This window comes from Balearica regulorum, chromosome 22 (genome assembly GCF_011004875.1).
Source record: "Balearica regulorum gibbericeps isolate bBalReg1 chromosome 22, bBalReg1.pri, whole genome shotgun sequence".
NCBI lineage: Eukaryota > Metazoa > Chordata > Aves > Gruiformes > Gruidae > Balearica > Balearica regulorum.
Window position 1 is genome coordinate 6,903,296 of NC_046205.1, and position 25,059 is coordinate 6,928,354.

At 44.3% G+C, this 25,059-nt stretch overlaps 1 protein-coding gene across 2 annotated transcripts in view; it reads left to right on the forward strand.

The window, feature by feature from the left end:
* The window catches only part of CSMD2 (CUB and Sushi multiple domains 2), a 302,970-nt gene that overhangs the window by 142,959 nt on the left and 134,952 nt on the right, over nucleotides 1–25,059 (forward strand). For both annotated transcript variants that reach the window (XM_075773922.1, XM_075773923.1), the window contains exons 8-12: nucleotides 5,937–6,024; nucleotides 7,207–7,331; nucleotides 9,802–9,923; nucleotides 15,949–16,052; nucleotides 21,171–21,283. In XM_075773922.1, the coding sequence (XP_075630037.1) occupies nucleotides 5,937–6,024; nucleotides 7,207–7,331; nucleotides 9,802–9,923; nucleotides 15,949–16,052; nucleotides 21,171–21,283 (552 nt within the window). The remainder of the gene's footprint in view (nucleotides 1–5,936; nucleotides 6,025–7,206; nucleotides 7,332–9,801; nucleotides 9,924–15,948; nucleotides 16,053–21,170; nucleotides 21,284–25,059) is intronic.

The window sequence follows — 25,059 nt, forward strand, 5'->3', positions numbered from 1 at the left end:
GTTTAGAGAAAATTAATTCAATTTTAAGGAAAACCCTGTATGCAAGAAGTTCCTGGTCCTATGATGTATACTTGCCAAGAAGAATTTAATTGTAATAAACATTTCAGTTTGTTTAACTGCGAATGAGATCCTGTGGGAAAATACCACTAGCTTTGATTGAGTGGGCACTGGAGACCAAAGGATGCGCTTGGAGCGGGTATCTGCTATCTTGGATATTGGGAATGTGGGGACGGGAGTCTTTACCATGTGAGAAATGTTAGCCTGCTTTGGAGTCGTTAGTTTATTGTATATGAGTATTCTGGTATTGAGAATATATAGGATTCCCATTTCTCCTTCGTGGGAATGCTGGGCTGCCTCCCTGTAGCAGTTTTACCTGTTGCTGATGACCGGTGTCAGCACTATCCCTGCCGGAGGCTGAGAAAGAACTTTCCTTTCTAGCGTATCCTGCTCTGTCCCAGTCATGCTCCACTTTTGGGGAGAAAAGCGTAGGAAGTTCTTGTTGCCTCTGCCCAGTTTATCCTCGCCCAGCGGAGAGCAGGCTCCAGTCTTCAAAGCTGTCAATTCAGCATCTTGGGTAGTGCTAATCTTGTCATGTTTGATAAGGCAAAACAGAGCGTAGGAAGGCAGCTTAGCCTGAAAGCTATTAAGTTATAATAATATAGATGGTGATAGTACTGTGGCCCAAATTCCTTTCCGTTACCAGCATGGTGCTTGCCACAGCCCTCGTGCCTTCAGCTCCCTCCGTGTACGCTGCTCTCAGCAAGGTCTGGATTGTAAACCCAGATTAACCTCTATCTTGCACAGCCTTCTGCTGTCACACTTCTGTCACAGTAAATTTTCAACTTCAGAAATGCTGATTCCGGAGAAGATGTCTCCAGAAAATGGTTCATTTCCAGAAAATGGAGCCCAAAATGTTATCTTCTTTTTCCCTTCCTTTTTTGATTTGCATGGCTAGCCATGCCCCTTCTTCTCTCAAACTTTCACAAGCTTATGAGTCTGCATATGCATCAGAGATAATTATACAGGTGGGACAGGCTGATTAAGGATCTGTGAAGTTTGCCAGTGTTGCTCTTATTTCATCTGGCTTGAATATCAGAAATGTAGAAATTTCTGTGTCTCTTGGTAATAGAGCTGTGCCATGCCTTATTTTCAAAGGCTTTCTTCCCAGCAATGTTTTCTAGTGCTCTTTGTACCTGTCCTACAATTCTCCCTCAATAAACCTGTGGCCACATAAGGCAGCTTGCAGCTACGGGCTTAATACCCTGCAGGGCTTTCAGAGGATTTCTGTTTTGCTGGACGGACACTGTGGGTAGCTGCCAGATCCTACCTGGGCAGATGAAAGCCTCCGTGTTTCATGTGTCTGAACGGAGGCAAAATGTCCTCGCGTAGCAGCTGTCGGTGCTCTTTCAGAAAAGGAATATATAAAAATACGGGCTTTTGGGGGGAGGTGCTAATTGTGCTTGGTTGCATTCAAACGTGTTTATTTGAAATCGAAATCAAGTGCATCGTACTGTTCACCATCCCTAAAATTAATTGGACATACTGCTTTAATCATTTTTAGAGGAAAAAATAATACAGCTCTGGAGAATAAGATAGAAGGAATAGTTTTAAATCTTAGATTGCATTTAGAAGGTTATTTCCGTTACTGCATGCAGTACGTAAATGTGTATATTCCACGTTCACGCAGTGGGAAAAACATGATATTGTGCTTTTACAAAACAGCATCAAAGTTGCTTTTCTGCCCTTCCATTGAGGCGTGCCTGAGGCTGCACTGCTGGATGGTACTGGAAGGGACTGTATGAAGTAGTGAAGTTCTGTGTATGTTCAGACTTGTCGGAATCTATTTTAAATGTACAAATGTGAAGCCATTTTGGAGGCGTTGCCCAGTTTAAGGTCTCAGCCAAGTGTACGGAAGCTTTTAGATGCGCAGCTTTGCAGCGATCCTGCTCCCTGCCTCAGATGTTGAGGTTCCAACGCGTGTACGTGGGTCCTTGCTGTTCTGCAGCAGCACGCAGCGAGCGCTCAGCACCAGGGGAGCCAGCCGCGGGTTTCTAGCACTAGGCAGCACGGCTTTGAGAGGAGCTGCGTTTGGTTTAAGTAGGGCATGCAGCAAACACGGTCTTTGCAAATGGTCTTTAAAATCTGAAAGTCTGTAAATGGTTTTGGATTTGCATGCTTCTGAACTATTCTGAGAGAGCAACAAGATGTGAAATACGGGTTCAGAATTCCCCAAGTAACAAATTTCCAGCTGGAAGTAGTCTTCTCCAGTATTAGCCCAAGTCCGTACCCTTTTCACGCTGGCATATTGCTAGACATCTGGATCAGTATCACTGAGGTTCTGGAAACGCATAACGTTGGTTGTTGGGTGCTGCAGGACCTTCCTGGATCGGAAAGGCCGCGAGCACTGCGTTGGGGTGAGCGCGCTGTCCGTGGGTTAGCTCTCCTGCCTTTGGGACTGAGTTTTGTAACCCATTAACTTGACCAGATGGTGGTGTGGAGAAACTGCAAGCCTTGGCGTGATCAGAACGATTAACCTTTTTAAAACAACTAATTACTGCTACAGTCCTTCCCACCTCAATGCCAGTAGAAGAGCTCACTTGCTTTCACTGTATTTCTCATGCTGAGAAATGTTGAGTCTTTGTAAAACCTTTTTAGATGCTGCTTTATTTTGTAGTTCATATTTTACATTCCTAAATTCAGTAAACAATTGTCCCTTGGGAATCTATTAGTGAACTTTCTTTATTAACATGGGGAGATGCAGGGAACTAAAGAGGGTTCTCAGTTCTTTTAACAGATGGAGTAAATTTCTGTGGCAAACAAAGCAATCGTAACTGGCTGTTAGTGAGTACACGATGAGAAGGAAGTTGTTGAAAAAATCAGGAGGAGAATGAAGGGGTGGAAAACTAGTTCCATGGTTTGGGGGGGGAGAATCCTTGAGCCTATAATGTAGAAATTGAACAGTTCATCACAGTTGTTAAGATCTATTGTTTTCCTAGTAACCTTGAAGAATTCATTTTGGAGTGCTACAGCCTAGGCATAGATCAGTCAAACCTTGAGGAAGATGAACGCAGTGCTGGCAGCAAGTTCTCAGCATAACAAATACGGTTTGTAATCTTTGGTTTAGTTATGTTTGTGTGTGCGTTTAAAACAAAAGATAGAACAACAACAGTTTCTGTAAGTGACCACCTAATCTATCCTCTCCTTTTCTTTTGCTCTTCTTTACATGTACAAGTAAAATGTCCCAGCTATCATGATATGGAGGTATCTTTCCTTTCCCCCTTGCTCTGTTTTATCTGTTCTCTGGTTTATCTACACCCTATATGGATATTAATAAAATGCTAGCTAACGAGAAAAACTGTTTTTAGTCTTCAGAAATGTGATTGATAACGGACAACCTGCCCTCTGGTGCCTGTGGGTTTTGCTGGTCGTCCGTAGCCTTGTTTCCTCCTGCAGCTTTGAATTGGAGGCGTCGAGGTTCGCTGTCATCTGATATGGGACATAATAAATGGATGCGATACCAGTGCAGAGTAACTAATGTGGGCATAAAAGATGTTGTCTGGATAGTCTTTTGACCACGGGAGAAAGAATTTGATATGGAAAGGCAATCCGGTAATTTGTTCTGCACGGAAGAGCCTATGAACGTTTGAATGCAGACGTGCGTGTAGGAGCTCTGTGCGTGCGTACGTTACAGGCATATCTCGTTTAGCGTGGCTTTGTTGTGGAGAAGGTATAGAAGTAAGATGAGAAATCTTAGCACTTTTCCTTAAATACCATACGGACTTGTGACATACAACCCTAGTTTGTACGCTCCATCCTAAGCAGTAATTTTACTTTGTTTGGAGATATCTGCATGCACAGTCAGCATACTTGCGTAGGTAGGTAGCGATTTAAGAAACTCTAAGAAAGATGGTGTCGCTATGTGCGTGGTTCAGCCGACCTTTCATTTCTCAGGAGCAGCGCATCATTTCAAGCAGTAGCAGAAGGGCTCTTGGAAGCCGGTGACTTCATTTGCAGAAGGATCACTGAATTATTTTGCATCTCTGAGTCCTGCTCCTGGAGCAGGTTTTGTCGCGGCTGCTTCGCTTACCAGGGCGCGGTTGCTGAAAACGTCAGAGATGGATCCCTGCTCTGGACGGGCTCCTTCCTTCTGACCGGTGTACGTTCAGAATCATCACGAGCTGTGAGAGGTGGCAGCAAAGCTTTGTAGCTACCAAATGCAGCCATCAGAAGAGACCGTGTCTTCTGTCTGCTTGTCCACATGACTGAGCATTATGAGTATGCCAAAGAGGGAGAGCAATCTCTCAGGAGCCTGGTTCCCCGTAAAGCCGTACCTCTGTCACTCCGGTGCCCTCACACGCCTGGAGGAGGCTGTGGAGCACCAAGGTGTCACGCCGCAACACGGAGCTGTGTGGCAGAGGGCTGGCCCCATCCCCAGGTCCCGCAGGCGGCAGCACGGGGGGTGCGAGGTGCTACGGGGAGGGAAGGCGGGAGCGACGCAGGCCTGCTCAGGAGGGGAAGGGGTGGGATGCGAGGTTAGTGCCTAGAGCGGAGGGGGAGGTCGGAAACTGTGATGCTTTCGGTGGAGGTAGCCAGCGGTTCGGTGCAGGTGCTCGGATGAAAGCCCTGTACCAGTGGGAGCAGAGGGATCCTTCTGTCCTTTAGGACCAGTGTCATGTCTTCCAGCTGTAGTGCCTGGCTATGCCAGGTGTAATTAACCAATGAATAATTACCGTATTTGAGGGTCCTGCCTTTTTGTGCATTCATGCTGTGCAGTCTGTGTTTGTGTAGACGCTCCACGTGCTTACCTTCCCGTGTCAGTATTTACATGCATGCACCTCCATGTATTCCACCGTGTTTGGGGCCATGCAGGTCTCAAATTGTTGAGCCAACATGAGAAACATGCTTTTGTCACTGCACCATCATCCATTTGGCAGTGGTCTTTGGGGCACTGTGCTAACAGAGTACGTTCTGAAGTATAATTGAGATTTTTTTCCTTTAATCTAGTGATAGGCAGAGGTAGTATGGAACATGCTCGCTTAAGATTCATGCTTCACTGCTTCAGCATCATTGCCAAGAAGTGTTGCATTTTCTTTGCGTCTTTCCCTTAGCGATACAAGAAAACCAAGTTCTAGAACTCTGTGACAAAATCACCCCTTTGTCCCATGTTATTGTGCATTTTGGTAGTTGCTAGAATTCGCAGCTGAAATCAGTACATTGCCAGACCTCATCTCATCCTCCTCGGGTTATGCCCACCCCAGGTCAGTGCTTGAATGCTTGTTTGTGCCATTCGACAGGCCGGAGGGGGAAGGGGGGGGACAGAGGATGAAGTTTGAAGGTGTTCGAGTGCTGATCAGCACTTCATTGATTTCATGTTTGTCGGCAGTTACATTAAGGTTGCTCCATAAAATTTTTCATATTGAAACTAAATTACTTGCTTTCAAATGCTAGACTTGCATTGCCCTCTCCTTTCTCTCTTTTGTTCTGTGCTTGGTTTTTCCCCTGGTATCATACACCTACCTTCTCATTGAGTTGTTTTCTTTCCCTGGCACCACTGCGATGGGTTTGGAGGGGCGGTAGGCTGTCACCTTGTCGTGTCACAGGTGGCCGTTTTAATCGCAGGCTTCGGAAATGGGCTGTTTAATTGGTGTAATTTTGCAGAATGAAAAAAAACTCTTTTCAGAGGTACTTCTGTAGTGGAGCGGAGGGAAAACTGCGTCCCTAGCTGGCATTTCCTAGAAAACACTTTGGTGTATAAACTGAGCTGAAATGATTCCAGTTACATTTGTTTCCAAAGCTGTTTTTTCTAAACCAAATGGAACACGTTCAGGTTTTCAAGCTACCAATTGCCATTTTTCTCTCCACATCCACCAAGACAGTTGATGAAAGAATGTTTCTTTTGCTATTCTATCTCTGTATGTGCTGTTTTTGCTTTGTAGTAACTCAGGTTGGTGTGTCCCAGGGACATAATATGTGTCCAGACCCTGGGATTCCCGAGAGAGGCAAAAGAATAGGCAACGATTTTAGGTAAGAACCGTTTACGTGTGTGATTATGCATGCTGCAAAGCTCCTGGTATAACCATTGTGTGTGCTCCTTGGCATTGTGCAGTCTGTGTTTAGAGACCATCTGCACACCTCGAAATGTGTTCTCCCTGAAAAGCTTGCTGAGCCGAGTGATGTAAAAGAACAAGTGTGTGTAAATGTGCACGTGTGTGTTTGGGAGACCCGGGTCCCAGATGAGGATCTGTAATGATCTCTCTTTCCGAGTATTTCTCTTTTCACGACATGGGCGTTTAGCCAGGCTTGTATAATCGATGTTTGTTGTCGTTCCCCCCTCCGGTTAAGTGCGGAAAGAACTGTCTTAACCAGCGAAACCATCGCTTCTCAAATTAGCTTAAGTCACAGCATGGCCCTGCCCCTAGTGAATTAGAGGTGACTTCCCAAAGCACTGGTACAGTTCCTTGTCAATAAGTAGATGTGGTGCTAGATAATTGTTTTCTTATAAAGTTTAAAACAATGCTGTTACTCCTTGTAGTTGCTAGCGTTCATTTAAAGTGTGCAGGAATGAATCGGCCTGCTGTTAGCAGCGGTGGATCAATATTTAATCTTATTTTGCTGTCAATGGCTGTTTTGTTCGCTGAAAGTGTCTTTCAATTTAACCGGAGTCTATCAAATTCTCCTGAAATCCAGAAAATGGATCGGAGGGGTGAGGGTGGAGGAAAGGGAATTCCCACTGGTCCCCAAATGCCATAGGATAAATTCTCAGCTGCTGTAAACCGGCGTTGTGTCGCTTCAGTGAATAAGGCAGCATTGGCTTAAACCGGCAAAGGATCTGAATCCAAAGTGATGGAATAAAGAACAAATCTTTCAGTAGTAGATAAAGAATTTTTTTTCTTTATAAGAATGCTGAGTGTGTCATCTCTTGGGGCTGAGTCTGTGCTCCCGCACTGAGTAAAATTCCCGCTGAAGTTGCATTGAAAGACTCGAATCTGTTCTTGGACTGTCACCACCTCAGGCAAACAGCGCCCAGCACAAGCAAACGCACGAGGCGAAAGCTTGCCCCCGTTCGTTTCTGCTGTTGCCTGGAGGGCCAGTGAACTCTCTCTGTTCACAGTTCGGAGAATCACTGGGGTGGCAGAAAGCGAGTGACAAACCTGTTGCTGCAGAAGTGTCTCCGTTGCTAACTTCACCCTTTGCTCTGCCTGCTAGGTTAGGCTCCAGCATCCAGTTCACCTGTAACGAGGGCTATGATTTACAAGGGTCCAAAAGCATCACCTGTAAGAGAGTGAGCGACATAATTGTTGCGTGGAGTGACCACAGGCCAGTGTGCAGAGGTGAGAAGACAAAACAATTTTACTGAGTTACTGGGACGATTGAGAGAACCCATCTCCTTAATGTCCCCAAGTTTGTCATCGCTTGAGTGGGATCCCTCGGCTGGTCCTTAACCTCAGCCTGCCGTGCGGCCCGTGGTACGGCTCTGGTTTTAAAGCCAGCCTCAGGCCAGGGGCGCAGCGGGGAGAGCCCCTCTCCGTGTTCCCAACTCAGCGCTGCACCAAGTGCGTTTGTGCTTTTGGAAATGGGAGCTTGGTCTTGCCAGCTTTGTGGTCAGAAGTCAATAGGATCTTTATTCTTTCTCTAATGGTGATTTTTATTCTCTGGCTGAGTGAGAGAGAGGAATATAGGTTCAAATTTTCAGTCTTTTCAGCACAAGCCTGAGAAAGAAACCTTTACTTGATTCTCATGCAATTTTTTTAATACCAGAAATTCAGATTTTAAGAAAAAAACCCACCTGTTCCTGTGCATAATGGAACTAATAAAGCTATTTCCATGAATGATGGAGCTTCATAAGCTATTACCTCTGCACCGTATGGATTATATTTGTCCTTCATACCGGTGTACTACATCTTAGCATCGCTTTCTGTCCCCTTCTGCTCTGTCTATTCCAGGTATTTCTTTTTATGGAATAAGAAGGAGAGGGGAGAAAAGGTGAAAGCCTGAAACAAAATGTAGAAAAGCTAAAGCTAAGATGGAGGGAGATTCTGTTAAATGGAACTTGCTGCCAGTGGGCAGTAATGTGGGATTACTTAGACTGGTCCCTTACTGGCATCATCCTGATTATCCTGTGGCCCAGCCATGAGCCATCACCGAACAGAGTTTTCTTTCAACGGAAAAAACCCTTATGCCCATTTTGCCCTTGGCCATTTTGTTTTCATTCCCTGTCCCTAAAAAGCTGCATGCATAATTGTGATATTTGTAATGCTAATAATGAACAACTTGTAATACTTTTTAATTAAATCTGTCTAAAGCTCTTAAAGTCATAAATTGGTATTTTTTCAGTTCTTTTTTCTTTAATTTCATCTGCAGATTTTTTCAATGCTTTGGAATCCCATCTAATTCTTGAAACAAGCCTAGAATACATTGAATCAGTGTAAGAGGATATTTGGCATAAATATGTGACACTATAAAGGAAATTTATGACGTCCTCTTGCAAGAGATAAGAAGGGATTTGCCTGCATTATTATGATTCTATGAATCAACTTATTTTTTTTTAACTGCCAACTTTGGGATAATTTTTCTCTTTTTAAAAAGTTTTCCATTTGCTTTTTATTTCAGTTTTATACCACATTTTTCTCTTTGTTCTATTTTGGTACTGGATGATCAATTTCTCTTATATTGCGGAAATCAGGGTGCTCGATAAGCCAGCTTTTAACCCCCTGGCCTGTACCAATTTCTAATACCTCTGGCCACTACTGAGAAACTGTTTTTCAGCTTCCCCATCTGGGTCCTGGGGAGACTCACGTAATCCCTTTGTGCTCCTGTTGTCCACTTCTAAATCAGGAATAACGGGATTTACCTTTTTTTCTGTAGGGTGGGATGGGACATGTGTACCAGCCTCCAGGATGGGGCAGGAGGAAGGGGCTTTAAGCATCATAGATGCCCTCAGCTCTTTCCTGAGCTGCATTTCAGTGTCGCTCGTGTTCCCTTGTGACCACCTGTGTAATCAAACGGTTTGGCCAGGAGATGATTTTCTATGCTTTACTGTGATTTGAAGGGGCCAAAAAAAAAGCTTCGCAGATGTCACATGTGCAAATAAAGCTCCTTTGAGATTTGAGATAAATTAATTTTGAGGATCCATCACAACAGCAGAGCCAGTTACAAAACCAGGACATTGTTCTTCACATTTTCTGGTTAAGTATTACATCAAAGGAATACCACAGGCAAAAATTTCCCTGCTTATGCACTTTCCGGCTTCTGCTTTACCTAAGATGTTTTTAAGATATGAAGTTGAGCTGCCATTTTGGTTCCGAGTCCACAGTTGTATCAGAATGAAGTCAACCCGTACCTAGTAAATACCTGCTGTGCAGTATTTTGTGGCCTGCAACGAAAAAAGGAAATACGGCTTTCTGGGGACATTAGAAAGGAATGATGTCTCACCTGACATCTTTCACTGTCCTGCACATGAAAGTATTTTCCTAAGGGCTTTAATATAGTAAAAAATAAATAAAATCAATCAGAGTGCTAGAGAATGGGTTGTTGTTGGTTGGTCTGGTGGTCCATCTATTTGATAGCCCCTGGAAACACCCTGCGCATCTGTTCATCACAGATAAATCCTTCATCTCTGTTACATGGCGGGGGGGGCGGGGAATTTTCTGGCTAGTGAAAACAACACAGAGCAGCAATTTTTAATTTTCCCCCACTTCCATACTGTATGCATCTCTAGTTCTCTCCTAAGCAAAGAACACTGTATACATCCCAAAGCTAAGAGACCTCACTCCCACATCTGTCGTCTTTTCCTCTTCACAGCTAGGATGTGCGATACGTACCTTCGTGGTCCCAGTGGCGTGATAACGTCTCCCAACTATCCTGTACAGTACGATAACAATGCCTACTGCGTGTGGGTCATCACCGCGCTCAATCCGGCCAAGGTAGGTCTCGAGATGGATCTCCCTGTGAGTTGAAATGTGTAGCTACGCTTCTTTGCAGGGGACTACGCTCTGATATTTAGCCATTCAGGTTTCTGTTTCTAATGTTGTGCCCCCCTTTCCCCCCGCAGACTTCTTCCACGTGTTTCTTAACTATCTTTGAAGACCACGACACGTCACGTTCCCTCTCTGCTGAAAATTCATTTTGTTAAAGGATGTAATTAAAAGTGAATGTAATTATTTTTAATCGAAACCTCTTTGATATCTTGGCATGAATGGTGGTGAAATGCCAAACAGCTTAGCAAAGCATCTCATTAAGCCAGCTCTCAGTTGGGGCAGGAAGGCTGTGCCAGGAATGCTGATTTTGCACTTCCTCGTGGCTGGTGCCTGGCCCCGAACCAACGGGGACTTCAGCCCCCAAAGGGCAGAGGGCGAGTGAGGAGGGAGGCATGGTTCTCTGCCGCTATTTATGCAGTATTGTAAATTTATAACCTTTCTGCGTTCACTGAGGTTGGTGGGGATTTTTTGTCCCTGCTGGTCTGCATGTGTGGTTCAAGTCTGTTGTTGCTGATCATGTAGAGAACCAGGCTTGACTGCCTTGGCCTTTGTAAGATCAAGTCCTTTCCATTTTCTGCTGGCTCAGGGAGGGCAACGTTCAGTCCCTTGCACCTTTTTCCAGCCCTGCAAACTCAGCCTATTCCTCTCCTCCAAATCTGTACGGGAACACAAGAACAAAAATTACTTGGCTGCGTAGCTCAAAATACACCTTCTGAGGGGTTATTCACCATCTTAAGCTCTCAAAAGACAAGAAGTTTCATTCTTCTTAGTATCTGGGTTCCTACCAACATCATCTCCATTAGCTCATGAGCAAATCTTGCATGCCAAGGCGCTAAGCTCATATGCTTATTCTGTCAATTATGCCTTGGTTCTTGCCTCTAGACAGCCCTGCGTTTTGGCACTCTGCCTTCTGCTGCTGCTCCAAGAAAGACACTTCACAAACGTGTTAGTGTCCCGGGATCTCATCTTTTGCTAGAAACCGTTACGTTCTGTAGAAATCATTACGTTCTATAGATATGCTGGCAACCATCCGCAGTTGTAGCCTTCTCGCTGCTGCTGACGTGACGGCTTCTTGTGCTCCCACCTCCAGCTTTGGCATCCCTGGAGCACTGGCGGTGGCCGGGCAGCTGGAGCTGGGCTGGCTGAAGAGCCTCTTGAGTTCTGCTTCTCTCTCTCCCTATTGACCTCGGTTCAAGCCTTTAATAAGTGCAGATCACTGGTGGATTATGATTCTAATGAGGAGTATTCCTGCGTTCCAATTTCGGAATGAGTTTGGTTTGTATTTAAAGAGCTGTCATTAGCTGGTCATTTCATCCAGCGGATGTCTTGGTTTGGCTGCGCAGGAGTGTAGTAATGACCCAAATTCTGGGAAACTGGGAGTGTGGAATCAGGATATTTTTCAGTGCTGATTTATTAGGAGTGATTTACTGGTTAATCAGACCCAGGAGGTTCTCCTTCATCAGGGTAATGTGCAAGTGGAGAACAGACCCCATGTAACAGCAGCTATTACTGCTCAAGTGCCAGCTGTGTTTTTCAGCCTGTGACCTGCAGACCCTTGGTACACCCTGCCTCTGCACGGACAGGAACACATCAGCATCGTAGGCTGTGGGATGTGTGTTATACATACCTTTATTTTTCTGCATCTTTGCCTTTGAAAGATCAGCAAAATCCAGGTTTTGTGTATATAAGATAGTCATAGAATCATAGAATATCCTGAGTTGGAAGGGACCCATAAGGATCATAGAGTCCAACTCCTGGTCCTCTGTTTGGAAGGAAGTTGTAGCGAGCTAGATGTAGATGTGCCCTGGGTGTTATGTAGGCTAACGCTTCCATTTGGGTTTTCCGGTACAAATTATGTTGGAGGAGATGGCAATGAATTGTCAAGAGATGCTTGTGGGCCACGTCCACCGTTTTATTGACCTTTTGTCACGTTTCTTTCGTGTTGAATATTCAGACCCTAATCTTCAGCTCTGCCCATTGGCTTTTCTGCCAGCCTCGTGCACAAACTTTTTCTGCTTTTCCTTCAGCAGCGTGACAGGGCAAGCTTCTCCTTTTGTAAGCTTCCTGACTGTCTCGTTTTTCAAAAACTTAACTGTCTTTGTGAATTTCTACTTACAGAAAGTTTCTCCCCTTCCCCTGGTTAGGTTCTTCCTCAGCTTTTAAACCTGTGTGATAACAAGCTGTTGACTAGAAAACGGAATCTGCAAGTCCTGATTCTCAGCTTTCATAAAACATAAAGGGGACTGAAATTGGTAAAATCCATTCATTTCTCTACTAACCAACTTGGAGCAGAGATTCAATAGCAAAAGAAACTGTAGTTTATGCTCCATGGGCTGCAGCATCATTTACTGCCAAGAGGTGTGGCACAGCTGAAATAAGGATGGATTGGTCAAATCAGCAGCTTGTGTTCACTGTGCAAAGAGACTGCCATTTTCTTTTTCTTTGAAGTGCTAAATAGTTAATTAGTAATACCAGTTTATAAAGGGTTTCTGGGTTTTGGAAGCGTAATTTACAGGTAGGGAAGAACGCTCCATCTCTCTGAAGCAGGGCGGGTTGAGAGGAACCTATTAATTGTTTTGGGAAAGCCCCTGCTGTGTCTGCTTGTTCCTCGCTCCGTGCTTCGCCTTGGAGCTGCTGTGCGGAGCCGCAGCCTGACGCCGGTCCTGGAGGGATGGCAGAGCAGGCTCAGCGTGGTCTCGGGAGCCCGGGCGAGGTGCGGGCTGCCTTCTGGTGCTCCTCGGGAAGCAAATCAATTGCCCTTAGCGTTTTCTGCTGTCTAAAGAATTCATTAAGGCTGCAGAAACCAAAGTTGTGCAGGCAGAACCATATCTGATTGGTGAAAATACAAAAAGGCAGGTGAATTCCGCTGGCACGGCCGGTTTCTTTTGTCTGACAAACAGCCCCTGACGCTGGCTGCGTGTGCATAACCCAGTATGGCACTGGGAGTTGCTGGTGTATGAGTTTTAATGCCAGCTCGGTCACTGTTGTTCCTGCCTAACAAGTCAGAGCACCGCATCTGAAAAGTACGTGTGCAACTGTTGTGTACGTACAGCACGGCCCTTCTTAGAAACACGCTGCTGAGTTGGAGAACTCACCTCCCCGGCTCACGTTGCCTTTGTGTGCAAAGGGGATGATCTCGTTGTTGCATGTTCCCCAGCATGGGTCAGGGAAGGAATTGAAGATGAATTAATTAAAATGCCTGTAAAATACTTTGAAGATAAAAGCATTGTGGGTCTGAGCTGAGGCCTGCTGAAGTCAGTGGTAATCTTTTTATTGACTTGAGTGGTCTTTGGATCATGTCCTGTTATATGAAGCTTTTAATATGAGCTATGGGAAAACCACCGAGCTGAATTTAGAACTCATTTGCAAGTCATCTGTTCTATATTTGGAAAAGAACTGTGAGCCAGATTCACTGAGCTACATAATCCCCTCGAAGTTTGCTCAGAAACCTACATAACCGGTATTAAGGGCATGGTGCTCTTCAGTTGACAACTTGGAATTATTTCCTATACAGAGGGTGATACCAAGCCTATTTGGGAGATATTCAGGGTATATAGGGTTTTTTGCTGGCCCCCAGTGCCATGGGAATTAATTTCAACCAGAGTGGAAAAATAAATTACTTGGGAACTGAGACATGCATATGATAATTGGTGAATTTGCATCGAAACTATTTCTGAACCTTCTTGACATAATGGATGTTACTGGTTGATATTTCTCCAGGGCTTATTCTCACCTGGAGTCTAGCTAGCCAAATAAAGCTCTGTCCAAGTTTCTTGTGTCAGCGGTGGAGAGAGATGGGCCCCTCCAGGGGATGATTCATCCCAAATGAAGATAGATGCTTGAGACTGGGGAGAAGGATGGGGAGGATGAGTAATGCGTGCTTGTAAAGCATTTGAATAGAACTGCAAGAGGTGCTGTTCTCCATGGAAAGAATTATTGTGTTTTTTTCCTATGAATGTGACTGCACTTCAAATCACTTTGCAGTACGGAGCATCACAATCAGGTGTCATATTCAGACTATTTTCTTGACTTTGATAATTGCTTCCTGTCACTTCAGTCGCTTAAAATTGAGGTTTTGTGTCATCCGTGTATTTGTGTGTGCTGGTAGGTCTCTTGTTGTTTAATGAATCATTAAATAATTTTCAGCTTTCAGACCAAAAAGAAAATAGGAAAATGGATAAATATTGTATTCAGCATCCCGTTCCTGTGCCACAAGGTTGCAGTCTTCAGTATACTAGAATGTAATTAGTTATTTAATTAGGGTCAGACTCCTTAGAATGCAGTTTACTTGAATGACTGATTTAACTAACGATGTGTGCCATTTTACAGCAGTGTGTTCTTTGTATTAATTACATTATTCCATCATTACATGCTTTAATAATAATCCGCACAGGTTAATATTTTGGTACTACTCCTAAAATTAATGGTTCCAAATTCCCATGAAGTATCACACAGGCCTATTTCACCATCCTGGGGGTTTTGGGAAATACCCTATTTTCAGAATGTCACAGCTAAAATATCTAATTTGTGTTTCTTTGCATTTGAAAAGTATTAATTGCATTTATATGTAGAAGACGGTTGCACACAACAGTTTAGTCTGAACTATCTATACACCTGGTTTTGTAAAGAACACTCAAGCCATTCAATTCAATGTCAGTGTTTTCTGAAGGGGTTGAAGTTGAGTGAGATTTGACAGAAAAATGTTGTCAGCTTCCCAGAGAGTCCACACGAGCCTTGACTGGACTGTAGAGGTACACTTGCATTTAACACAACAAAGTTAATTATTGCTTCTGGTTTTAACGTTGGGACTTCTTTCCCCCTGCGATTGCACACGTGCTCAAGTGTTTGCAGGAAATTACAAGGCACAGATGTTAGTGTTCTGTGCCTCGCCTCCTTGGCCCGAGTCAGGAGGGGGTAGGGTGGCATCATGTGCCTGTGGTCTTTAGACACGGGTAGGTCCCTCTCGTTAATGACTTTTGATAATTTCTGTCTCCTGTGAAATAGCGAAAAATAATGTGAAGCTAAATTTGGTAGTCTGTTAGAAGTTAGGAAATTCAATGTATTTACAGGCACATGTAAAAAAGTCCAGGTGCATTCATGTGTTTATGTGCTTTCCTGGATCTAGCCAGTTAAGAAACTCTAAGAAACAAACGTTCCCGTTGATTTCTCCTGGTGCTGGGGATGGAAAGCACTGCTGTAAATTAAGCTCTCTTCCTTTTCTGATTGTTTGCGCTGTCTGAGGCTGGATTAAGGCCTTTGTCCCTTAAGTCACGTTGTAATTTTCAGTTATTTGGAAATAAGAGATTTCAAAAACAGCCAAGAAACTTGGAACACGAACGTCTCCACTTTGTGGGACCTCTGCTCCCAAACGTTGTGTGGAGGCTGCATCAATTGAGTCAGGGTGGAAGTTGAGGACAGATCAGGAGAAGAAAACACCGGGATCAAACAGCTGTGGCCAGATGCTATGACAATTGTGTTTGCAGATAGCTTGAGACAATCTCCTTGAGCTGCCCCAACAGTAATTCACATAAAGTCTTTACTGGTGTGACAGAAGCTTCTGAAAACCAGAGGAACTTTGTGATCCACATACTGCTTGCACCGTATGTAACAAACGCTGCCTATATGCACATTCAAATCCATCACCATAATCTCAGGTTTATGAAAGAAATAGTAGCAGTACCTGGTGAAAAAAAGCATGCTGAAATCTCAACACACAGATCTTTATCAATAAAGTCATCTAGAAAATCAATAGATAAAGCAGAAAAATCTGAGAGGTAATTTCAGTAAGAGCTCAATCTGTCTGGAAAGAATTGCTACAATGCTATAAAAAGCGAGGACAGTCACCTTTGGTGATGTCCTGGAGATATTAATGCTCTTATAAATTGCTCCTCGATAGACAAACAAATAAAACAAGAGGATCTGCTGGCTGCCTTGGCAGTTGATTCATATTAACATGCTGCATCTTTGCCAGGTTATCAAACTGACCTTTGAAGAATTTGAACTAGAAAGAGGATATGACACTCTGACAGTGGGTGATGGAGGACAAGTCGGAGACCAGAAAACTGTGCTTTACGTGTAAGTAGCCTGTCCTTTGTCCCCGTGAGAAATCCACACCCAAGTTTTGCCTGACGAGATCTTGCTGATGCGTTTGGGTGAAGGAGTCAGTCTGCTCGCTGGACCTCGCTGGATGGTTTATATGCTGTTTGTCGTTTTTGGTGGAGATGACTATTTCTGGGTGTTTTCTGCTCTCATCGTCTTTTCTTTAGGCTTCAGCTTACAGAGAGGCTGTCACCTCTTTGCTTCTCTTGACCTGCCTTTGTCAGGGCCCCTTAGAGAGGTTGAGGTCATCCAGGGATCTGAGTGAATGGGATTAAAGTTTCAAAACAAGAGTAAATGCAAATGAGGCAGAAACGGAGGACTGTTTGCATCTCTCTCTGCTGTGCTCTCCTCCTTGCGCAGTCATCTTCAACAGTGCAGAGTGGCTGTAAATCCATTATTTTTGAGTGACATCCTGAGTGTTTTACACCCAGCGTGCGCTTGGGTAAAAGGTGGCACATACTTCTTCAAGGCTGAGAATTGGTCCCCCTCAATTTATATCCTTTAGTTTGTAGGTACGATGTTCTATGGAGGTTTCTTCAGTAGAGGAAATATTGTAGATAGTCCTACTTTTCTTCCAGGCCTTCCTATATTGGTGTTTCCCAGCTAAATATGTTTTTTTAGGAGGCTTGGTTATTTGCAGTTGTTTTGTGGGTTTTTTCCAGTTTTAATTATGAAGAAAGGACATTTGACCAGTACAGGGCCAATCCAGCCATGCTGAAGGAAGAGATGAAATTTCTGATGCTGCCAGCTTTTAGACTAAAGAATTGCTGTGTTAGTTGGTTGTTTTTAGAAGATTTGAACACCAAGTGCTCTATGTTACAGTGCAGCTAATCCAGGGAATAAAAGGGAAATGGGCTCTGTACTGGCATTTGCCATCTCCTACTCAGTGCTTAATAACTGGAGACTGGTTTGGTTTCAGTTGGATGGAGCATGTCAATCAGAACCATAGAATGGTTTGGGTTGGAAGGGACCTTAAAGATCATCTAGTTCCAACCCCCCTCCTGCGGGCAGGGACACCCTCCACTAGACCATGTTGCCTAAAGCCCCATCCAACCTGGCCTTGAATACTTCCAGGGATGGAAAGAGTGATACAAAGGAACGTGTGGGTTAGCAGATGAAAGACAAGGTTTTCCCTGACCCACGTGTTTTACAGCATGTAAGCATCAGTTTCTGGTGTCTGCTATTTTTTAGGCGGTTCAGAGGTTGGTGAGAGCTCTCAGCTGCTCTGAGGACAGGGTGTGCTGGGACCTCAGCGTTGTGATGGAGGGTGGCAGGCAGCGTGCGCACCACGGGCTTTCCTCCTTTAAACTTTCACGTCTGTCTGAATTGTAGTTTTATGTGCGCAATGTGCTCAACTCTGAAACTGCACCGTGCTAAAGAAGAGGTTGTAGGGGAAGTGGATCCCTGTGTCGCCTAGGGATGTGTCAGGATCTTTTACTGTAGCCTCTAGAAAATGCCACAGTTGGAAGAAAGCGGTCCTTGATCATCTTTCCGAAAGCTGTTTATTCTCATTAACCCGCTGATGTTGATGGTTTATGTTTACCCTTTCTCCAGTAAGATCTCCTGTTCCTTTTCTGAAGGGTCAGTATTTGTGTATCATTGTGTACTTGGGTACTACAAGCACAAAGTGACCTGTACAGCCATGCCACGGTGTGTGCAAATACCGGGGAGAGTCGATGAGCGGAGCAAACCGTGAGTTGTGCGTAGCACTGTGCTAACGCAAAGGAGTGCTGCTTTGCCTGAACTCACTGATGTGGGGTCAGCTTTGAGCACCTACAGGTATTTTGTCCTTATTCTGGAGCTCGATCATGCCCCACGACTGTGTTCAGGTCCTGACCGCTTCTGAAAGCGTGGCTTCTTGCCGTGCTGGGGTAACCGTTGCCTCTCTTGGGTGAAGGTGTAAGCCGGTGGTGTTTGTCAGAGCCTCAGATCTCTTGAGGTCACTTGCAAGGCCGGGTACTGGAGCAGAAGCAGGAAAAGTCACGGTGACTTTCTGAAGGAGTATTTGAAGTGGAACCAGGGCCATCAGCATCCAGCTTTAGTGGCTTAACTTGAAAGACTCCCTTCTTTTCTGTCTGATCAAAAATGTATAAGAGCAAACAACTCTCCAAAAGCTACTTTAGCAAAGCTGTTGTACTCTTTCCAACTGGTAGAGAGTATTTCATACTGTGTTTTTTAATTCCTCCTCTTCGCTTGTTTTTCTACATGAATCAGCCTCCCACTCCATTTTCACTTATCTTAATGTTTGCTCGTCTTTCCAAAATCTCTGTTTCTCTGAGGTTCATTTTCCTGTACATTTCAGAACATGAACACCGGTGATACGTAGGTCAGGAACTCTAACCTGCAATGTATGTAAATGTAAAGTCTGATTATTGCAAAAGTGTTTGTAATTAAAGTGTCACAGAACGTTTCACAGCTGATTGGTCAAAATGTGCAAATTACTGCCAGGGGAGTAGTTTGTAATAACTTGCTGAAATGATTTCTCATTCCATCCCTTTTTGTTTGCCTAAAGCCCATGAAGATTCTCCTAGATTTGATTTTAATCAGTCCACATTTTCTCACTCTGTATTAGCTACTCAACACCTTGCTAATGCAAATTTGGAATATTTGAGACTGCCTGCCCAAGGCTGGCTTCTGGTATCTTCTCCCAGTGCAGGAGAACTTTCCATTAAATTGCTGATGCTCATCCTAACAGGGAAACTTTTTTTTTTTTTAAAAAATCTTGGAGGATAAGTTGAAAACTAATGAAATGTGAAAGAGGTGTGAAGACCACAGAAATACTCCATTTGTAATGAATGTGGTTGAAAGTCCATGGACAACTTTTCTCAGCATTTGCTGCCCTCTTATCTCCTGTCAGCTGAATTTGTGTTGGGTATATCCATTGGATACAAGATGTGGGTTTTTTCGATGCGTCAACATGCAGAACCCTAACCCTGTCAAAGACAGGAGTTCCAGTTTTCTCACTACTCATTTATTCTCGGCTATTCAAGAGGAACTCAGTGCTGCAGCCTTTCAAATCAAGAAATACATTTGAATCAACTCGCATAGCAGCAGACGTTATCCCAAACTGAGGTATGAAGGACCATTTGTTTCCAGTCTCACTCTCATCCCTGTAAAATGCATCTCGGAGAACATAACAGATTGTAGGCTGAGCTTTCTGACTTGCAGAGAGGATTTTATTCCCTAAAGTAACAAGCACCCAAATCAATCATTCAGCTTGTTAAAGTGGAATGGGAAAGCACACAAAAACCTTTGAAGCGCCTTTTTCTGAAGGTTTTTCTCTTGGTATGTTCCTCATTCCTCCCTTATCTGCTGCTTAAATAACTTGAGGAGAATCAACAATAGCACTTCTTCTGCACTCCCCATCAAACTCTCTGGATGCAAAACAGTTGTTAAAACAAGATTACTTCTTGATTTACCAGCACCCTGGTATCAGTAACATTTCTGATGCAGGTCAAAGCAATAACAGAGCCAAGGCGGGGGCAGCACCGGGAGAGCTTTGATGGGCTTGAGGAGGCCTGAATGTGGTTTCAGGGAAGAACACCCTCCAGATTCCATGGGTAGAGCTTGAGCGGTGACTGGTGTCAGTAGTCCGTGGTCCGTATGCAACTGGTGAAGGTCTCTGGGATGGGCAGGAGAGTTCTGCGTGTAGTGAGGCTGGTCCCGTTTCCATCGATACCTGTAAAGCTATGGGAAAGAACCCGGCACTCGGCAGGGAGCCAGCGCTGAGAATGTCAGCAAGCGGCGTAAGCAGCACAACCCTTCCGAGCAGTCCTTTGGCTTCACTCTAAACAAACAGTAATGGGCAGATCAGCCAGACTGTCTCCGATTACCCAGGAAACTGGGAAATGCAACAGTTATGCCTGGAGGCTGCAGGTTACGTTTACTCACAGGATGCTATCAACACGCAGCTGCTGGGTTTCTTCCCTTGCCGTATTGGTTTGCAATAATTTTGCCACGAGAGCTCGGGGATCAATTTGATCAAGTCGTCTTTCAGGTGCTGCTATTGTACTTGAGAACGGTGCCAGGCAGAAGCCATATCTATACATATGTATGTATTTAGATTTAAGCAAACACTACAGGAAAAAAAACCCCAACCACCTATCCACTTGCAGTAGTTGCACTTAAGGTAATTTATAAATTTATCACAGATGATACCTTAGCAGAAATAGTATACTAACAACATTACACACTTGCCACTAAGACATAACGCTCGCACTCCTGTAGCACTTGATCCCTTCCCACGCGGTGTTACTCTGTTTTCAGAAGCAGAGGGAAGGGAAGGAGCTGTGCTCAACGCCGGCGTTTGTGCGTGTGGAAGTGCCCACACCGGTGCTTGTGTGGGTGAGGGATAAAACTCTAAAGCTGCGTTGAACCACAACGAGGTGATTAATCCCAAAGGCTGAACGAGCCGCACACGGCTCATTAATACGGATATATTGGTGACATTTTTCTAAATCTCTTTGGGTCTCCGAGAAGTACCCTTGAAGGGTAGGCAACATCCTCATCACCCCGTGCGCCTGGATTAGGAGCACTTTTCAAGGGCTCACACGGCATTCGGCAGATTTGAGGCTTGTGCCTTGTCTTCCAGGGGTTTTTTGAAATCCTTGTGGAAACTTCTCTGTCAGGGTAGAAATGTAGCAGAGAATGTGTTGAAAGTAAATTTTTGTAGTACTAGAAAATACTCTTAACGGCAGTTAGGAGGATTCAGCCACTGGTATGGGTTCTGGGAATTTTATTTGTTTGCTTATGTTTTGCTTCAGTGAGAAAGGAAATTATTACTATTGATGCTGGATAATATATTGTAATAATGGTGCTAAATTGTAATTGTTATAGTGATGATAACTTGCAGGCCCTCAACTATGGTAGAAGACTGGCTCTTAAGGTAGTACGCAGAAATGTACGGAGAGGCTCATCGGTCTTGAAAATCTATCAGGTTTTTGGAGTGTGTTCTGTTTTGGGGTTCTTAATTGTGTTGGCATCGCTTTTGTTATTTTCTGTTCCTACAGAGGTGTATGTGGCCTTTATTTTGGTGAGAAAATAAGTTTGGGAAGTCATGCAGGCTGTTTACTTGTTCGTATTTGTTTTTTACAGCTTGACAGGCACCACAGTCCCCGATCTCATCGTTAGCACCCACCACCAGATGTGGCTCCTCTTCCAGACAGACAGTGTCAGCAACTTGCTGGGATTCAAAGCGACGTATGAAGGTAATTCAGGTGTCTCGCTCGGAATTTACTTGTTTTAAAAGGATTGGGGATGAGATGGGTACAGTTCTTTGGGAGAAAAGAGAGAAAGAAGCTTCTCTAAATGTATGGAAGCTCTGCGGAGTTTTTTCATAAAACTGAAGCTTTGCTCCAATAAGAACAGCTTTCATGATTTCTTTTCCGTGAAAGCAGACTGGGTGGGTAGTGTTAAGTTGCTGTTTCATCTGCTTTGTTGGAAAAGATTTGGTGAATTGCAGCTGATGGCACCAGACTCTGTCTGCGGGAGAAAATGAGATCAAGTCATCAGTGGTTCCAGTAGATTAGTGGTATCAACCACTTTAAACTTTAACTGGTCTGGAGTATTACAAATGAAATACAAGTTAATGCTGGGATTTTTCAAAAGAAACCCGTGAAATGCATTAGGATGTGAATGCTGAACCCTGTCATAAGCTTCTGTGTTTACTGTTGTCGTGGGTATTTGCAAAGTTAGAGAAAGTGTGATGGAAAAATATGCCTTCTAACTCATGACTGGTGATTCTAGCTGAAGCTTTTTTTAGGTTCCTGGTTTGAGTTGGTTTTAGATTTTTCGAGAAATCTCCATCTTGTGTCTCCACGTTTGGTGTGAGCACCTAGGGTCCGTAGCCGCCTCTGCCAGCGCGGCGCTGAAGAATGTGTTCTCCATCCTGCACCCCACAGCCTCGCGCCTGCAGACCGGGGCTTGTTTCTGTGGTGCAGACGTATAAGAACGCTTCCAGTTAGCTGTCAGCTTCTTTTCAGTTTTGTTATCATCTTGAGTCTCTTTTCAAGGCACTTGAATGCCTTTCAGCTTTCCCTGTGACCTGCTAGCATCAGGGATGGCTTATTCCTTTGGCTCTGATGCTTAAAAGTAGGCGCACAAATCTTCATCTAGACGTGGGGGCTGATCCTTGTAGGCTCTGAGTATCAGCAGCGATATTGAAATCGAACCGTTTCTTTCAAGGGCCCTAAACACACATTAGCTTTCATTCGTTTTTAAAAGTGTTTCCCCGGGATTTACGTATTTCAGAGAAGTGGCATTTTGTGTTCAGGCCAGGACTGCTGCTGGTTGATGCTAAAGCCACAGCAGTTAGGAGCCTGAAGGGACCTGACCTACCCAAAAACCTGCTTGGACTAAACGCCAGCACGTCCAGGCAGGCTGAGCAGTACCGGGAAGGGGGAGCTGGGCTGTGATGCTGGAATTTTTACAGGATTGCAGGACCAGGTCAGCAGAGAAGTCAGAGACATAGGTAAGAGAGAAACGAATTGAAAGAAGGAAAAGCGAATCCAGCCTGATTGGGGAGCATCTTAATGGGATGTTTCAGTCTTTACTGGCTTTGACTGTACCAGCCTGAAAGCTTGCTCCCTGCGGTAGCCGTGCTGTCTGTCTCCTGCCACGTTTGTCCGCGGTTGATTCTTGGCAGCCTGGCAGAGCGTGCTGCTGCACCCCTGCCTGCCAGCTGCGGGCGGGCGAAAACACGCTCCGGCTCTGCTCTGGGGTCCTGTCTGGTTTGTTAATCTCATCCAAAGGGCAATGTGGACATGTTCTTCCAGTCTCTTGATAAATCTTATGTTTACCCTATAGCCTAGCACATAAAGTTGCAAAGCACATGATATAGGAACTTCCTTACACTGTTGTTCATCTTCTGTGAACTTTGGATCTCTAAGGAGCTTGACTTTTTCCTCCGCTGGCTTGTTTCGATGTTATTGGTAGCTTGATCTATAGCAAGGCTGAGCGGCTCTTGCTCCTGTGACCTCACCAGTCGGTTTGGGGATCACCATTATCATTCATGCTTTGGAGTCCTGTTGTATGGAGCTTCCAATGTCAAACGTGCTTCTCCCTTCCCTGGTCATCAGCTTTACCTGCACAGCTGCTGCCTGTTTTGCCGTACTCTCGTGTCCATAACCTCCGAGAGGAGAAAACACAGGGAGTGTGCCGGCTCTGCTGTCCCCTGATGAGCCTGAAAGGAGGGACCTTTCCCTGGGGAGCGTCTGTCCTCTGCATGTATTAGAAGTAGAGGCTACTGTCTGTCTTAATGTTCAAGTCTTCTCTTTTTCTGGGCATCTTTGCAGTTTTTTGTGTGTCCAGCACCTTACTGACCTTGCAAAATGGATTTGCACATGAAGAAATACACTCCGTGCCTAAGGTCCGTGCTGGCGCTGTCCTGAGGTTAAGCCAACCTCCAATCAGCCAAGTCTATAAAACTCTTTTAGTTTTTGCAAATGCTTTGAGTTACAAAGCAAGAGACATTTAAGTAAGAGGCAATTAGCACTTGCCAAATACATTATGAAATTATATGCAACTTACTAACAAGTTTCAGTATCAGTTTTATGGCCACGCTTCTTTCTAATTGCGAGAGGAAAATTACAGCTAATGGAGCTATATAAAGTCAAGACCAAAAATCTGCCTAATAGAAGGGCAGGGTATTGCTTAAAGAGTCTGTTTTAAATTGCCATCTATCCTAAACCACGTAAGTTTTAGTGTACGTTTTAAGTGTAATGCAATCATAAAGCCTGTTGCTAGTGCTGGAACAGTTACACCGCAGAGATTTATTGATGCACGGATTGAAGGACCTGTTGGAAGGAAGGTGCTGAGGAGGGCAGTATGCCATCAAATTGTTAATGTGGGGTTCCTGAGCAGGGGGAGCCAACCAGGTCCTTCTGCTTGACTTGTGAGTAAGGAGAAAGCGTGTTTGCACCAGGAAGGTTATACCAGACATGAGGTATCTGGATTTGGGTTTTTCCAAATCTGCACTGCCAGATTGGATGCATTTGGAACAAATGCTGAGCGGGTGTAAATCAGTGTGACAGCATTGATTTTCAATTAAGCTGTGTCAGTCTTTACCAGCTGAGGGTCTGGCTCATTAATGTTCATGAAGATTACTTCTAAATCTCCAATGTCTCGACTTCAGCCACTTTTATCCTTTTAAACAGACATTCTCTCATAATAGTGAACAATGTTTTTGGACTTCCAGTGCTTGTCAGAAGAAATTTGTATTAAGCTCCACTTTGCTCGAAAAGTCTTTTCTTTCTCACAACTATAGCGAGCTGATTGATACTGCAATTTAGTGTTAGACTTGTGAGAGGGCTTACAGCCTCCTGGGGTCCCCGGTCTTCTCCTCTCCCTTCTTTCCTTTAATCTCGGGTGACTTCTGAGGATACCTTCTCCTTAGAGCTGATGCCTTCCACAGCCATTGAAATGGTTCTTTGAAAGTTCCCAGGTCAACCACCCGTAACGGTTGGGTATAAATAATTCCTTCAGGTTACGTTTTCAAAAGTTCTTGAGAAATTTAGGGTTCATTGAAGAGGATTCAGACTCCCATAATCTCATTCCCAGTCCTTCTGCATTTACGTTCCCCATCGGTGGACTGACGATGCTTGGCTCTCCTCACAGAGGAGGTGTGGGGAAACACGTGTTTCTGTTACCGATGAGCTGGAGGTTATTACAAGCAATAATATAAAAGTGAATCAATAGTATAAAATTCTGTGGTAAGAGACAGAAATATTAAAACATGGAAAAATAGAACAAAGCTAGATTCTAATTTAGTCTTGCATTTATATATTTTTAATATAAAGTAATAATTTAAAATGAAAACTACATTTCTAGGCATGCACACTAATCTAGTTTGGATTTCTGTTGGAATTGGCTTAGTTTGGGTAGAGCTGACTAAGGTCTATGTTCTGAACTACCAGCATGCTGCAGGCAGGCAGGCGATGATTAAACAATATTTATTGTTGTTGAAATGCTGACGAAGTGTTTGGCT